We start from the raw sequence: 17395 nt of genomic DNA, 5'->3' as shown, positions 1-17395 counted from the left end.
CAAATTATTCAAGAGAGCCAGAAGAGGTCATGGCAACAGTTCCTGAATACCATTAATCATTCCACAAAACGTTCCACTGTGTGGGAGACCATCAGGAGAATTTCTAGGAGAGGAGGGACGTGCCCCATGGCTGCTGTAATGGATAGTGGCACTCTCCACATGGATCCGCGAGACATCGCCCAGACTATGGCAGTGTATTTTGCCACAATTACTGCAACAGACAGTCAGGATCTGGGTTTCCAGCACTATAGAGCAGTTGCTGAGAGGTGTAGTTTGGACTTCCACTCCACCTATAATGAAGTTTACAACTGCCTATTCTCCATGTGGAAGCTGGATTCTGCATTGTCTGTGGTTCGTGACACGTCCCCTGGTCATGACAGGATCCATTACAGTATGCTACGGCACCTCACAAGACACAACAAAGATATCCTCCTTGCACTTGTTAATGCCATTTGGCCATCAGGTCACTTTCCTGACTCGTGGCGTGAGGCAGTTTTAATTCCTCTTTTAAAACCTGGGAGAAACCGCACGTGCCCAAATAGTTACCTTAGTGTTGCCCTCACTAGTTTCATGGGAAAGGCCTTGGAGCGGATGGTCAACTGCCATCTTGTCTGGATCTTAGAATCTCAGCAACTCATTGGTCGCTGTCAGTGTAGGTTCAGGAGGTTTCGTTCCACCTTTGATAACCTTGCCCTCCTGGAGGCAGCTATACAGCATGCTTTCCTATGCCGCCATCATCTTCCAGGTTGATTTTTTGACATCGAGAAGGCCTACGATACTACTTGGAGGAGTCTCATCGTGGAGCAGCTTCAAGAATGAGGTTTTCGTGGTTGTCTTCCCATTTTTATTCAGTCCTTCCTCTCGCCACAATATGTTAGATACCGAGTCTGTGACGTCCTGTCTGATCACTGTGGGCAGCATAACGGTGTCCTTCAAGGTAGCGTTTAAGTGTGACTGTCTTTGCCATAGCTATTAGTAGCATTATGTCCATAGTGAAAAGTCCTGTTCAGTGTTCCTTGTTTGTGGATGATTTCTCTGTGTTTTGTTCTTCTTCAAGCCTTGCAACGACAACACGCCAGGTGCAACTTACTCTTAGATGTTTGGATGAATGGGCACAGAAGAGTGGTTTTAAGTTTTCCACCGAGAAATCCGTGTGTGTTCTTTTTCACCATTCTCGTTCAATTTTAACCTTTCCTGAATTGAGGATGAGGGGCACTGTCCTTACTTTTAAAGACACAGTGCGATTTGTGGGCCCATTTTATACTCGAAGCTTACGTGGTTACCTCATCTTGGAGACCTGAAACAATGATCACTTAAGGCTTTAAGTATTTTAAAATGTCTTAGCCACAGTACATGGGGAGCAGACAAGACTTATCTGCTCCAGTTTTACTGGGCATTTGTGCGATCTCAGTTTGATTATGGGTGCGCGGTGTGTTTATTCTTATTTAAACATGCTGGACGTTGTGCACCATGAGGGAATTAAGTTGGCCACTGGGGCATTCAGTATAAGCCCCATATCAAGCCTTTGTGCAGAGGCTAGTGAACCGCCTCTTCATATATGGCGACGGCTACTTACAGTGCGTGAGGCATATAAAACTATGTCCACACCATACACACCTGCATACTATACAGTCGCTCAGCTTCCTCTGGCGTGAGTTTTTCATAACTGGCAATGAGCAATGAGGCCCTATGGGATTCGTGCACAGGATTGCCTTTCTGAGATGGGTATGGCTGGTCTTAATGTTTTACCTTGAGGTTGGATCAGATTTCCACCTTGGCTCCTCCAGAGACCCAGACTTATTTTAGATTTGACTAATTTTAAAAAAGATAGTACGGCAGATTTTACATTCTCTTTTTTAACACTTTAGATGTGCATCACGGTTTTACCGTCATTTACACTGATGGCTCCAAACAAGGGAATTTCCTTGTCTGTTCTGTAGTGTTTCCTGATCATGTCACCAGAATTCGCCTGCCTGTTGAATATAACGTTTTTGCAGCGGAGCTCCACGCGATCCTGAAGGCACTGGAGCAGATGAATCGTATTCGGGGCAATCGGTTTCTCATCTGCTCAGATTCCCTTAGTGCCTTATAATCGTTGCAGAATCTGTACCCAGCTGAGGAGTTGGTCCAGCTGATATATGACCAACTGTACTTGCTCCAATGGTACGGTAAGCAGGTGTCATTCTGCTGGGAGCTGGGTCATGTCGGAGTGTGGGGCAATAAACAGGCCGATCAGGCTGCCAAGGAGGCCTGCAGAGAGCAGGATGTAGCACAGTGTCCTATTCCCTTGCAGTGTGTCATTCTGCTGGGTGCCAGGTCATGTCGGAATATGGGGTAATGAACAGGCCGATTGGGCTGCCAAGGAGGCCTGCAGAGAGCAGGATGTGGCACAGTGTCCTATTCCCTTGCAGTCTATCATTTCTGCACTCCACAGGAAGTGCATGCAGTTGTGGGAGGAAGAATAGCTGGCGGTGACGGCCAATAAGCTGTGTTTGGTGAAGTCAGCAACTCGGCCGTGGCGTTCCTACTGCCGGTTGCTCAGGCGTGCTGAAGTGACCCTCACGCATCTTCGGATTGGGCACTGTACTCTCACACATAGCTTTCTATTACGGTGGGAGGATCCCCCGTTTTGTGATGCTTGTGGTGTGCACATCTCTGTTCACCACAATTTAACGGAGTCCATTTAATACCGTGATGCAAGGACAGAAGCAAAAATTGGTGGGGCTATGTGCTCTATTTTAGCTGATGATGAGATGAGTGTATCGGTTTTAAAGTTTTGCAATGTGTCTGAACTGTGGCCCAAACTTTTAGGCTGGAGGTTTTAGTGTATTGCAGAGTGGCTGGCTCCTCCCTTTTTTTCCTTGCGGTCTGCCAGCCACTTCCATCTGTTATATTGTTTTAGCTCCTTCTACCACTTTCTTCCTGTGTAGTCCATGTTTTACTGCTGACACCGTGCTTCGTCTTGTGCTTCGGTGTGGGTACGCATATAGTTTTCCAACTTTTGTTCCGTGTGTTTTACATTGTTTTATCTTCCTGTTCTGGGTATTTTCTTGACACCCGTCTCAATCTGGTTTTGTGTGGGCGCTGAAGATCTTACCGTCGTCCGCCCATACAAACCTCTCCATAATCCATCCATCCATCCTGCTGTATGTCCTGAGGAAAAGATGATGATGTATGTTGACAATCAGCATTGCAATTGCCTGCCAGTGTCAGACTGTAGTCAAAACATATCTGCCACATTCAGCTCGTTTATGTCGTAATGCTATACAGCTTCATTCTTTTGTCCACATTTTACCGAAATGATAGAGCATAGTTCGATAATAGCAAAAAGGTGCTATGTGAATGATAATGTCAACAGGAGTAAACAAGAATGGATCTATACCTGCAGTGGGTTGCACTGTTTTGAATCTTCTTGGCAACTTAAAACTGTGTGCTGGGTCAAGACTTGAACCCATAATCTTGTCTTTCATAGGCAGTGCTCTTGCCTATTGAGTCAGTTTCTGATATGTTCTTCATTTGATGCCACTGAGTAGTGACACCCTGTACTTCCTTTTTGCTAAATATGAATTGAACAATTTCCTCTGATTCCATAATGTGCCATATTATGTGAAAGTGAAGTGTGGTTTAGGCAATCAAAGACGTTTTACTATATCGAAGAGGATACAAAGAAAGACAGACCCACACAGACTGTACATATGAAATAAACACTGTATTTAGCACCACAGGGCAGTTTTGGTGTTAGGTCATTGTCAGACACACTGATGCATGTGGACACATCCACAGAGTAGATATATAAAAGAAATTGCATACCATACAAATTTAACATGGCTATGCTGTAAATGTACACAGCTACAAAACAAATAACAGTTAAGTACTCGTACTAGTATACACCACAAAACAAATGTTTGATAACTTCTTATACTTGTTCATAGTGTGGTTTCAGTTGCTTGAGACTTCAGTAGTGTGTGTGAGTTATGTCTGTGTGAGTTTGTGTATGTGTGTCTGTCATCTCTTGTTGACGAAGGCCGTAATGGCCAAAAGCTTTAATTGTGAGAGTCTTTTTGTTGTGCCTAACTGCAACTCAGTATCTCCGCTATATGGTGTGTAGCAACTTTCCTTTTCATTATACTGTTGCATTCCATCCTGGATTTTCCACTGTTTGATTTTTATTTGTAGTTTAGTCACATGTGTTTCTTGTGGGTATAATCAAGAAAGTCAAAGGCCTAGCTGCTGCAACGTGCATCACTGAGTGCGTTCAGCAACTACCTGGAGAACCTACTCCCATCTTGAGTGAGATCACGTGCTGAATGTACCAAGTCCACCATGGTTTTCCTTGTTATTGTGACAGCTATTCCTCTGAAAGCTACACTTCCTTGTAACATTACGGTTCCCAGTGAGATAGCACTGCATCCCTCTGGGAAAATCAAGACCTTCTGAGGAAGATCGGCCACAGTCCTGCTGCATCAAAGGTTTTATCAGCAGTAGTCAAAGTCTCACATATCTTTATTGAATTGTACATTGGCAGCTGTGAAATCAGTACAGTACACACATTTGCCTTCCACTCATAGATTTGAGAACCTGACACTGTTCCTCATTTACTTCCAGATAAAGACAAACTTTCAGACTCGAGTGCATTGGAAGGCACAATAGTTTCAGGGAGCTCTGGCAACAGTAGAAATACTTAAGCTGCAATTATTGCCACAGAGTATTGGTAGCTGCTGAAGCCCAGGACAACACCCTGGACTTATCAGTGGCCATTACAGCTTTTAGTTGCCTCTATAACAATCCATAATTGCAGAAGTGTTGCCAGTGCAGGATTTTCTCATGAACCAACCTCTTATGTCTCATAAATGTTCGATGGGATTCATGTTGGGCGATCTTGGTGGCCAGATTACTGAATAGTCCAGACAGTCTTAAAAACCAGTCGCAAACAATTTTGGCCCAGTGACATGACACACTGTCATCTGGAAAAATTCCATTGTTGTTTGGGAATATGACATCTATGAATGGTTGCAAATGGTCTCCAAGTAGCTGAACATAACTATTTCCAGTCAATGATCTACGTATACACAGCCCACACCATTATAGAGCCACCACCAGCTTGCACAGTGCCTTGACTACAACTTGGGTCCATGGCTAATTGGGGTCTGTGCCACATGTGAACCCTACTATCAGCTCTTGCCAACTGAAATTGGGACTCACTTGGCCAGGCCACGTTCTTTCAGTCATCTAGGGTCCAAGTGATATTGTCATGAGCCCATGAGCTGGTGATGTGCTGTTAGCAAAGGCACTTCCATTGGTCATCTACATCTATATCTACATATATACTCCACTAGCCACCAAGCAGTGTGTGGCAGAGGGCACAATTCACGCCAAAATCATATTCCCCCCCCCGTTCCACTCGCGGATCGCGCAAGAGAAAAACGACTGTCTGAATGCCTCAGTATGAGCTCTTATTCCCTTATCTTTGAATGATGATCATTGCACGATTTGAAAGTTGGTGGTAATAATATATGCCCTACATCCTCGGTGAAGATCAGATTTCGGAATTTAGTGCGCAGCCCCTTCTGTTTACCGCGCTGTCTATCTGCAAGTGTGTCCAACTTCAAACTTTCTATGAGATTTGTAATGCTCTCGTGGTGGCCAGATGTACCAGTCACAAATCTTGTCTCTCTTCTTTGGACCTTCTTAATCTCTTGAACCAGACCTAACTGGTAAGGGTCCCATACAGACGAACAATACTCCAAGACTAGACGAACTAACTTATTTTAAGCTATTTCCTTTGTTGAAGGACTGCATCGCTTCAGGATTCTGCCAGTAAACTGCAATCTAGAGTTCACCTTACCCGTTATTTGTGTAATCTGACCATTCCGTTTGAGATCATTTCGAATAGTCACACCCAGATACTTGACGGACATTAACTACTTCCAAAGACTGGGCATTTATTTTGTACTCGTACATTAATTGGAATTTTCGCCTTGTTATATGCAGTAGGTTACATGTACTAATATTGAGAGATAACTGCCAGTCAGTACACCACACATTTATTTTCTGCAAATTCCCATTGATTTGTTCACAACTTGTGTGTGATAGTACTTTCCTGTACACTATAACCTCATCGGCAAACAGTCTCAGGCCACTGTCAATACCATCAACCAGATCGTTTATGTAAATTGTAAAAAGCAGAGGACCTATTACACTGCCCTGGGTCACACCTGAAGTTGCCCTTGTTTCTGTTGAAGTCACCCCATTCAGGACGACATACTGCTGTCTGTCTGTCAGAAAACTTTCTATCCAACTGTATATGTCATCAGATAGACCATAAGCACCCACTTTTTGTAGCAAGCGACAGTGCGGAACTGAGTTGGACGCCTTTCGAAAGTCGAGAAATATGGCATCAACCTGGGAGCCAGTATCTAGAGCCTGTTGTATATGATGCACAAAGAGGGCCAGCTGTGTCTCGCATGACCGCTGTTTCCTAAAACTGTGCTGGTTTCTGCAGATGAGCTCCTCGGAGTCTACAAAGGTCATTATGTCTGAACACAAAATATGTTCCACGATTCTACAACAAATCGATGTCAGTGAAATTGGCTGGTAATTACGTGCATCCAATTTCCTACCCTTTTTATAGATTGCTATGACCTGGGCCTTCTTCCAGTCCCGTGGAACTTTCCTCTGTTCCAATGATCTCTGATAGATGATGGATAAGAATGGTGCTATTTTTGTAACATAGTCAACATAAAATCTTACTGGGATACCGTCTGGGCCAGATGCCTTCCTGGCATCTAAGGATCTTAACTTTTACAATCCCAGATACACTAAACACTATGTCAACCATCCTTTCACTTGTTTGATAATTGAATGGGAGGAATGGTGCTGCAGTCCTCTACCGTAAATGAATTTTTGAAAGCTAGGTTTAGAATTTCGGCCTTCTGTTTATCATCATCAGTTACATTACCCGTACTGTCAGCAAGAGAAGATATTGAATTATTTGAAGCGTTCATAGGTTGTATGTACGACCAAAATTTTTTGGGGTATTTTTAGAATCTGCAGATAAAATATTGCTTTCAAATTTGTTAAAAGTATCTCTCATTGTCCTTCTGATAGCTGCTTTCATTTCGCATAATTTCTGTTCGCGGGGCAGTGACTACGTTTAAAACGACTATGCAAAATTCTCTGCTTTTTCAGTAACTTTCTAATATGTTTGTTGTACCAAGGTGGATCCTTTCCCTCCCCTATACTTTTGCTAGGCACATACTTCTCTAGCACATGGTGGACAATACCTTTAAATTCCGACCAATGATGCTCAATATCTTTGTGTCTTGCGGTGAATGCTTGGAGCTGACTATGAAGATATTCATTAATGACACTTTTATTTGCTTTTCCAAACAAGAAAGCTCTATACTTTTTTTTTTTTTTTTCCACTGACATAGAAGCCACGACATTATGTACGCTAATACCTTCTTCTAGATTAACTTCCTCAAAAAGATCAGGTCTGTTTGTCACCAAGATATCTAATATGTTCCCATCTTGAGTTGGTTTTCTAACCAATTGCTCAAGGTTGTATGCTGAGAGCGCTCCTAGAATAACTTCACACCATCTTTCCTGATGGGATTATGGCCGCATGACAGGAATTAACAGATTTTTAACATAGAATGGTAGTTGGAGCCAGAAGCATCTGACATTCCATTTCAGAAATTGTTTGGGCATTAAGTATTCCGCAATCCAAACAGCCAAGAGTGTGCCGAGAATACCACATTTCAGGCACTACCTCTCACCCATGGACAGTGCAGTGGCTGACGACCTTCACTTAACGAGCGAGAGCAGTAGTGTTTGTGTAGCCACATCCTATTAACACAAAATTTTGCCACATTGTCCTAACAGATACGTTCATCATACGTCCTTAATTGATTTCTGTGGTTATTTCACGCAGCATTGCTTATCTGTTATCTCTGATAACTCTACATGAACACTACTACTCTCGCTTGTTACGTGAAGGTCGACAGCCACTGCATTGTCCATGGGTGAGAGGTAGTGCCTGAAATGTGGTATTCTCAGCACACTCTTGGCTCTTTGGATGGCGGAATACTTAATGCCCAAACGATTTCTGAAATGGAATGTCAGATGCTTCTGGCTCCAACTACCATTCCATGTTCAAAGTCTGTTAATTCCTGTCATGCGGCCATAATCCCATCAGGAACCTTTCCATGTGAATCACCTAAGCAGAAATGACTGCTCCACCAATGCACGAGTATACGTGATACTACTGCCATCTGTATATGTGGATATCACTATCCCATGACTTTTGTCACCTCAGTGTTTGTGTTATAACTTTCATAACTACTCTTTCTTAATCTAATTAACATATATTTCTCTTCTTAATTTTGTTTCAGAGTGAACCATTTTGGAGGCCAGTGGACCAAAAAGAATTTTCTCGATATAGAGAATTTGTAGTTCATCCTATGGACTTTTCTCAGCTTGAGTATAATATCAGAAGGAAAGCATATGGCAGCACTGAAGCATTTATAGCTGATGTTAAGTGGATACTTCATGACTGTATTGTGTTTAATACACGTTAGTACGTTTATTCGAGCTGAGTTTTTATAGTCATATAACCACAAATTTCTGTCCGTATAATTTGTAGTTTACCATTAACAAGTCTGTTTTATCTGTAAAAATTTGATCAACTTTTTCATGTTCTTATCATCTTCCCAGTTAACAATCAATTAGAAGTTGGACAGCTACCATCCATGTAAAAGAAAGAACTTTGAACTTTCACAATCAACTCTTACCTTGAGGAACTGAAATATAGACTGGAGGAAGAAAAAGTCTTCAGAAGAAATTATCTAGGTTAAGGTGCAATAGATGGCAAATATTTTATTTTAGTAGCTATGATTAAAAAAGGAGTTTTATTGGTATAGAAACAGTGAAGTACAGACATGTCTTTTGTTGTTTTGGTGTTTAGTCCCAAGACGGATTTGATGCAACCCTGTGAACTTGCCTATCTTATGCCTATCTCTTCATCTCTGCATAACTGCTGCAACCTACATTGATTTGAACTTCCGTACTGTATTCAAGCCGTAGTCTCCCCCCTACGCTACTTACCTCCTACACTTCCCTCTATTTGGACCTTGTGGTCCAGCGGTAAAGTGCATACCTGAAAACAGAGAGATTGCAGAATCAGATCGTGGTTGAATCACGTATTTTTCAGCCTGCATTTTAACTCAACCTTCACCTCTAAATAATGTAAGGAGTCACCAGAAACAGTGCATGCTTCAGGTTCCACATTAAACTGTAGGTCCCCTTTCCCCAGTTGAATAACTGTGGTAGGTTAGGTACACACAAATTGCCAAATTGGTGTCTAATTGAAAGACTAGCAACAGGCCATTGAACTACACAAAATTATTATTTTATTTTATCAAATTAAATATTCCTTAATGCCCAGAGTTTGTTCTATCAACCAGTTCCGTTCTATAATCAACTTGTGCCATAGTTTAGTTTACTCCCCAATTCAGTTCAGTATGTCCTCATTAGTTATCTGATCAACCCATCTAATCTTCAGCAGTTCAAAAGTATCTATTGTCTTCTTGGCAGCAGGCTTTGTCATCCATGTTTCACTCCCGTATAAGGATACTCTCAAAACAATCACTTCCAGAAAATGAACAGTGTAAAGATAAGGCAGGTTGCTACTTACTGTAAAGATGACATTTTAAGTTGCAGACAGGTGCCGTCATTAGAAGGCACACACACACACACACACACACACACACACACACACAAGCATATCTCACGCATACATAACTGCCATCTCCCGTAGCTCCAGAATGTCACTCTACTTAAAATTTGACAATTTCGTGAAACACTGGAGGGAAGTAGCATTAAATTGTACCATTGCGCGAACTCTTATTGTATTTGATCAGATTTACAATAGAGTTATCATAGAGTACCAGTATTATGGACATATAAACATATATGCTGACAGACGATGATGAGATTGTTGTCCTCCAGAAAATAGTACTTGACTGATATGTCATCTTATTTTGTTTAAGGTAAGCAGTTTTGATTTACCAAGTAGGTTGCATGTTGCATATGAGCAATTCACTCCTTGCACTCACATATTAGAATAACAGCTAAAAATTTTACCAAATTTAAATCGGTTTGAAAACAATAAGGCAACATTCAGCAAATGCCAAGCAAATGAAATGTCATAATGAGATGATTGTAATTGTTGTTGCAAGAACGAATTACAGCGACAACACCGTATTGGAAATAGTACCATCAGTCCACACTAGATCACAGGATGAGTGAAAGCTTGAGATTTGAGTAGAATTGTAACTGCAGTCTTTTATTTATTTATTAGTGCTGTTCGTACACAAGACCTGTACCCTAGAAGATACTTCAATTCATGTTTCACAGTTATTTTTATTATTAAAAGTCATAGTGCTTTAATAACACTAGGGTAGGATATTTTCATAACACCAACAAAAATCATTAGATCACAGGCCAGTCAGAAGATCGAACAGAACCCAAGATTTCCCAATCTGTGACGTAAAATGTTCAGACAGTTTATATTATATTCAAACACAGCCCTACTTTCACTACAGGCATTGTTTTATGAGAGTAGTTCCTTGAGATTGTCTGCAACAATGGTGGGCTGTGTGATACTCTATTGGCAACTTAATTACGGTGGTTTATCTTAATATGTTCTTCTTGTGGAGTGATTTCTTCCCTGCAGTATTTGGCATTAGTATGGAAAATTGTATTTAGTGACACATACTCTCACTAAGAATGTTGTGGCCCCACACACTGATAATGATTCCCAACTAGTACAACAATAAACACTTATAATGTAAATAAGAGTGGAAGCAATTCACAGTTAAATGTCCAGGATTGTAGTCTCTCTCTCTCTCTCTCTCTCTCTCTCTCTCTCTCTCTCTCTCTCTCTCTCTGCAGTCTTCCAGAATAAGGAGTCACAAGAAAATTATAAGTCACTGAGGTTATTAGTTCGTGTGTTGTGATGAATAACACTTGAAGTCTGAATAGTATGCTCTCTGAATGAAATTGCTTGACACAAGCACAAGCCTAAGGCTAGGCACGCACTGGTGATTTTCCGTCGCGCGATTTATTTGTCGCAAGAATGAAACGTAGTGGCTTCAATAGGAGTGCGTGCACGTGCGACAAAAAAGTAGCGTCGATTTAAAAGACGCAGCCGGCCCTATTCCACGCGCGACGCGATTGTCGCAGGTGTGGAATGATTTACAGGCACTGGCATAGGCCCGCGCGCACTAGCGACACGATTTCCAGTCAGTCACTCTCGCTCTGTTTTGCATACACACAATTTCTGTGCGCCAGCAGCATGTCTGATAACGGGAGTTGCGCTACGGATGACATTGTAAGTTGTGTTCTCGATTCAGAAAGACTAATTGCAGAAGTAGAAAAGCGACCAGCTCTCTACAACAGGAAATTAAAAGAATACAGTAATCACAATTTGAAAGAGAAACTACGGGGAGAAGTATGCTGCAGCCTAATTCGGAACTGGACTGAACTGCCTGGACCAGAAAAGACTAACAAAGGTATTTCATGGTTCACTTATTTTATTCATTCATGTATACATCACAGTTACAACAATTTAAATTTTTTCATATTGCCAAGATACTGATCCTTGTGGAGTCACAAAGTAGTTTGCAAAATAATCCCTTATCTGCATACCACACGCATCAGCTCTTATTCCTACAGGCTCACAGTCTTGCAGAAGGCATTCGTACGACTCGTCCTCAGTTCGTACAGCATCATTTCATCTTACGAAATTATGCAGAATACAACATGCTTTTATGATTATGTATGAAAAACCAACATCCACATCCATAGGTCGATGAAATATTCTCCATTTGTTAGCCAAAATCCCCAAAGTACATTCCACCATTCTATGAGCACGACAATGTCTATCATTAAAAACACGCTGTTTCATTGTCAGGTTTTTCTTCGAGTACGGCCGCAGAATATGTCTAGACAGTGCACATGCTTCATCTCGTACAAAATTAAAAGGTTGAGGCTCTCCTTCCTCGTCGTGTGGTAATTTTTGAGGATTTGCAATGTTTAACTGATTAGATTTCAGTTTTTGATAGAAGTTGGATTTTTTGAACACATTAGAATCCCCATTGGCTCCGTATGAGCCCACGTCTATCACAGTGAAACAATAGTCAGCATCCACTACGGCCAAAAGGATTGTCGAAAAATAATTCTTGTAATTATAAAACTCTGAGCCACTGTGAGCAGGCCTCTTCAGTCTCACATGTTTCCCGCCCACAGCACGAATGCAATTTGGAAAGTCAGTTCTGTCTAAAAACTGTTTGGCAATAATCTTCCAATCATCTTCAGCTTTTTCTGCCATATGAATAGGCTGTAGACATTGCCACAACTGCTCGCATGTATCCTTCACAATTTCTCTGATTGTAGTGGCTCCCAGTAAATATTCGTAGTGTAATGAGTGAAAGCTATTTCCAGTTGCAAGGTATCTGGAAGAAATAATATTCAGTAACAGCATTAATATTTATTCATAGAAGTATTAAGGTAAATACTTACTATAAATTATATACAGTGATAATTTCATTTATGACAGGTAAAGAAATTCAAAGGAAGTGGAAAAATCTGAAGGACTGCTTCGCGAGAGAACTGGCATCACAGAAAAAAATCTTTGTCTGGCGAGGCTGCAAGAAAACGGAGGAAATATCTATACTTTGATGCAATGTTATTTCTGCTCCCTCAAATGGAAGACAGACTGACCACCAGCAACATCAAAATTATGCCCAGTAGCACAGGAAACAAGGAAGTAGGTTCTCCCCCCAGTTTGTTTTCACAAAACAACAACGATACTGCACAGAGCACAAAAGTACGACATCCTACGAAAAGAGAAGCCAAGAAGGTTACGTCCTACGAGGAATCTCTATTAAATATATTAAAAGACAGACAAAAAGAAGAAGTTAACGAGGATAAGAATTTTGCATTAATGCTTAATGCTGGCTAAGTTAAATGATGAACAGAAACATTACGCGAAAATAGAAATACTGAATGTGATTAGGAATGCCAGATATTATCAGCTTTCACCGATTTTTCCACAGCATCCGAACATATGTTATAACACAACTCAAGCGACTTATAACACCACTCAAGCAACTTATTCTCCAGCATCTTCATTCGTTCAACCGTATTCTTCAAATGTCCTAAATGAAATGGAACTTCCACAAAATTTGTTCATGTGCCCCTCTGCTGACAACCGCAACAAGACCACAGAAACCTCTGTGCGCAACATGGTTTTGCAGTTTTCTCATGAAACAAGTTTGCCAGTTTCAACTTGCAGTAGTGATTTTCTTTATGTATCTGATCAGTAATGTAAAATGGCAACAACAATTGTTGGATGAAATGATTCTCTTGATGTATCTAATCAATAATGTAAAAGGGCAATAAAAACTGTTGAATGAAATAATATGTGCTCACCTCAAAGTCACTGATAAGTGCTCCTCAGGTGGTATACACTTCCTCCATTACTGTCTGAAGCAGTGTATCAAAACTATTCTTACTTATTCGATAGTATTGAAAGAATTTATTTGGGTGATTTTGTAACTCTTTGTGTAATTTGTAAAACTGCCCTTTCACTTATCTTTGACTTACAATCGGATGCACCCAGTAACGACATTTGCGCTGTTTTCTCGCTCTTCTTCGTAGTAAAAGCGCCACCAAACAAGCTGTTTCGATGAAATCCATGCTGGTACTGAGAGTAGTTGCGATTTTCCTGCCGCTGTGTGCGCATCACAATGTACTTCCGTGACAGCGATTGTTAAGTCGCGCCGACTGAAAAATCGCCTGTGCGCGCCTAGCCTAAGTCCATTCATTGTATACTGTCTTGTGACCGCAGTGTTTGTGGAGGCATGGCTCATGTACGAATGTGGGGGTGTTTGTTGTGGTAGTGCTGGGATCCTCCATATTTGGTACTGCTGTTGGAACAGCCTGTTCTGTGGCCAGATGGCCATTTATGTATAGGTTCAGCAGACAGATACTTGATTGGCATGCTGTGAACACATGATCACTGGATGCAAGGTAATGCTGCGGAATGCAATTTGAGTGCTGCTCATTCCTTTGGAGTCTTCTGGACACTAACTTGTTAACAGACTGATGTGTTGTGATCTGTCTCTCTATTTGTATATAATCCATACTGTGTTGTGAGACCGGAGGGGACCTATGATACGGCAACCTGCAGGTACACATAATTGCAGTGTATAGCAGATGTGTTACAAATGTGACTGTTTTTATTCTTTCTGCTTAGCATACAAGTTTGTCTATGATGAAGAACTCTGAATAGTGTTTCTTATTCTTAAATTATTTTTTACCCTCATTCAGACTAGCAAAAGCAACTTCTCCACTCAGACAGACAATTTGGGGATAGAATATTTGGTCATTTGTTTCAGTATTGGACAGAGTACAAAATATAGGTGAGAAAAGACAGTCACTCACTGTACAGATGAAGTACTGCTTAGTAGATAGGCACATAAAAGAATGTGTGGATTTGTGGAATATAGGAGCTCACCTTAAAAAAACTTTGTCAGTGTCTGCGAGTGTGCAAAACGCATGTGCAGCCCCCCTCCCCCAGTGCACACACGATGTGTTCCAGAAGTAGGTTTGTTAGTTTATCAATTATATTACAATGAATTGACTAATATATTACCAGTAAGAACATATACTTCAGCTCATTAGCCCCCATACAACTTTAAAAACAAGGAATACAATTACATCAGAAGTAATCAAGTATGGTATCATTTATTGATACCACCACACGTGTGTCACAGCTGGCAGTGGAATTGCAAGTTTCTGTCAGTTGCTGGTAGTGGTCATGCGGGATCCAGTAGACCCAGTGGTGCAAGCTCACTGAGCCACGACTCCAGAGGCTCCCTCTGCCACCACAATGTGGGACAGCTGGCAGCAGTGAGCAGCAGCCAGCAGCCCACACACACTTGGAACTCCTTCAAACGAGATCTTCGTTCGTGCTTACTTTAGGGATCATCTTTCTTGTTGACGTTGAGAGCTCGACTCTACTTCCTGCTGTATTATTTGTAATGAGTCTTCGTATGCTTGGAGAAATACAAATTAAGTAAATCTCCTGTTTATTGTGTTAACTTGTTTGCCAATCATTTCCGCTCCTGTCCAGCTGTCCTGCAACACCAGTTGCCACGCCACCATGTAGCCCATCTCTTCTTACCGTTGTGTATGAAGTCATACACAACATCAAGTTTTAAGAAATCAAAAATAACATCTTACACACATTAGTGAAAAGGAGATGTTATATAATAAATCAACAATTATATGACCTTTTTTATTTTTTTTATTTTTATTTTATATATAGTTAAGTCAGTGTGCCAGGTTGGTTGGTTGGTTGGTTTGGGGGATTAAAGGGACCTGACTGCTACGGTCATCGGTGTGCCAGGCTGAGGTTTGAACCTAAATACTGTGGCACACTATTTGGATTTTCTGTGAATGACCAGTGCAACAAATACTCTTTATTAGAGCAAAACATAAAGTTGCATACCAGAAACACTGTGCCCATAAACTGCACATAAGTTTGTATAACACATGTCAGTCCTCAATGATGATGAGAAATTCTGCAAACAGTCCATCAGACTTTGGCCAAGCTAAGTCTCCACATTATTCTTTCTTCCATGTGTGCTTATCCTGCAAAGTTCGCAGGTGAACTTCTGTGAAGTTTGGAAGGTAGGAAATGAGGTGCTAGCATAATAAAAGCTGTGAATGTGGGTTGTGAGTCATGCTTGAATAGCTGAGTCAGTCGGGCACTCTCTCACGAAAGGCAAAGCTAACAGATTCAAGTCCTTAACTTTAATCTGCCAGGAAATATCAAGATATCAGTAACTTGAAACACTGTGTTTAATGAGACAGGCAGTTGTGACAAATAAACTCCCACAAATAACTTGTTGGTAGGATGCTTCATTGCTCCCCCCCCCCCCCCCCCCCCCAAAGACAACAGAATAAGAAAAATCAAAGGTATTTTACAAATAAATTTTGAGTTTTAGACTTTTTCCCAAAAAACTGTAAATTCAATAACTGTGACATAATTGGTGGGGAAAAAAGTTTAAAGAATTAACCTTCAGGTATTTTTGGCTTTTTCAGTACAGATAACATCCAGCCTTTATATACAGGGAGTTCAAAAAGAGTCTGAAAAGCTTGTAAGGGTGTTGCAGGGAGGTTGTGCTGAGAAATAATTGTTAAGGATAAAAATTGATATGTTGAACCATTTCAGAATTATTTGCTATTGACATTAGCCAGTCAGATTGTTGCACACAAAAATTCAAGCAGACTGCCAGAGACAGTGTCGCCAAAATTGTTCTTTGTTTGGTTTCCTCAAACTGAACAAACATAGTTTTTGTTCACCTAGCTTAACTTTATCACTTCTGAAAAAGGCACATTTTAACTGGTAATGGCCAGTTGAACAAGTAGTTACTCATGGACCCACAGGTGTCCATGCTTTAGCACATTTTAGCGTGTGCAAGTGCTTGAGTTTGGATGTGCAATGAGGTGTTTGGCTAACTTAAGTACTGAATAATTCACAAAAGGCGCAACATATCAAATTCTTTTTCATAACAATTAGTTCTCAGCACAGCCTGTGCTGCAATGTCCTTACAAACATTTCTGGCTGTTTTTGACACACACATGTGTGTGTGTGTGTGTGTGTGTGTGTGTGTGTGTGTGTGTGAGAGAGAGAGAGAGAGAGAGAGAGAGAGAGAGAGAGAGAGAGAGAGAGATATATCAAAGACCTGAAAGTATGTAGAATGAGAAAATCTAGTCATCAAGTGAGAGCAGAAGGAAGCACGTAAAACTTTTACTTGGTTTCTACGTTTTTTAGCTTTCAAATCTCTGATACCAGCAATTCATTTTTTTTCTCACCCTATCAATACATTTCCTGTGACCAGGTTCGTGGGTGACATTTCCTGTTACTTTTCATGTATCACTAAACTTTACCATTCTCGATTTATCGAACCTTCTTCTCCTGTCCACCAGAGTAAGGAGGCTCTGCTTCTGAAAGTTAAGAACTTTATTTCTTTTTGTGTGTTTCCATCTATAGCTGCTTGGTTAGTAGAAGCCTATCTTTGTGATGCGTGTTAAAAATTAATTGAAAATATATGCTGTTAAAGTCACAATGTAATTGATTGTGTAGTAAATAGTTCTTATCACAGTAATGTGGGAGTTTCTTCAGTATATCAATTGCATATTTATTGAAGAAACTTGCAGTGTATTACTGAAAATATACTGAGTAAAGATAAAAAACAAGACAAAACCTCACTCAGTCTCCAGAAACAACATGTGCGGCGAATACTGCATTATCAGTATACAA

General features: G+C 40.9%; 1 protein-coding gene across 1 annotated transcript in view; it reads left to right on the top strand.

The window, feature by feature from the left end:
• Positions 1-17395, top strand: part of LOC126236096 (uncharacterized) — a 301836-nt gene that overhangs the window by 127410 nt on the left and 157031 nt on the right. Inside the window, exon 5 of the mRNA XM_049945164.1 lies at positions 8394-8574. Coding sequence (XP_049801121.1) covers positions 8394-8574 — 181 coding nt within the window. The remainder of the gene's footprint in view (positions 1-8393; positions 8575-17395) is intronic.

Source organism: Schistocerca nitens, chromosome 2 (assembly GCF_023898315.1).
Source record: "Schistocerca nitens isolate TAMUIC-IGC-003100 chromosome 2, iqSchNite1.1, whole genome shotgun sequence".
Lineage (NCBI taxonomy): Eukaryota > Metazoa > Arthropoda > Insecta > Orthoptera > Acrididae > Schistocerca > Schistocerca nitens.
The sequence above is the reverse complement of the archived record's forward strand: the minus strand, read 5'-3'. Positions and strand labels throughout refer to the sequence as shown.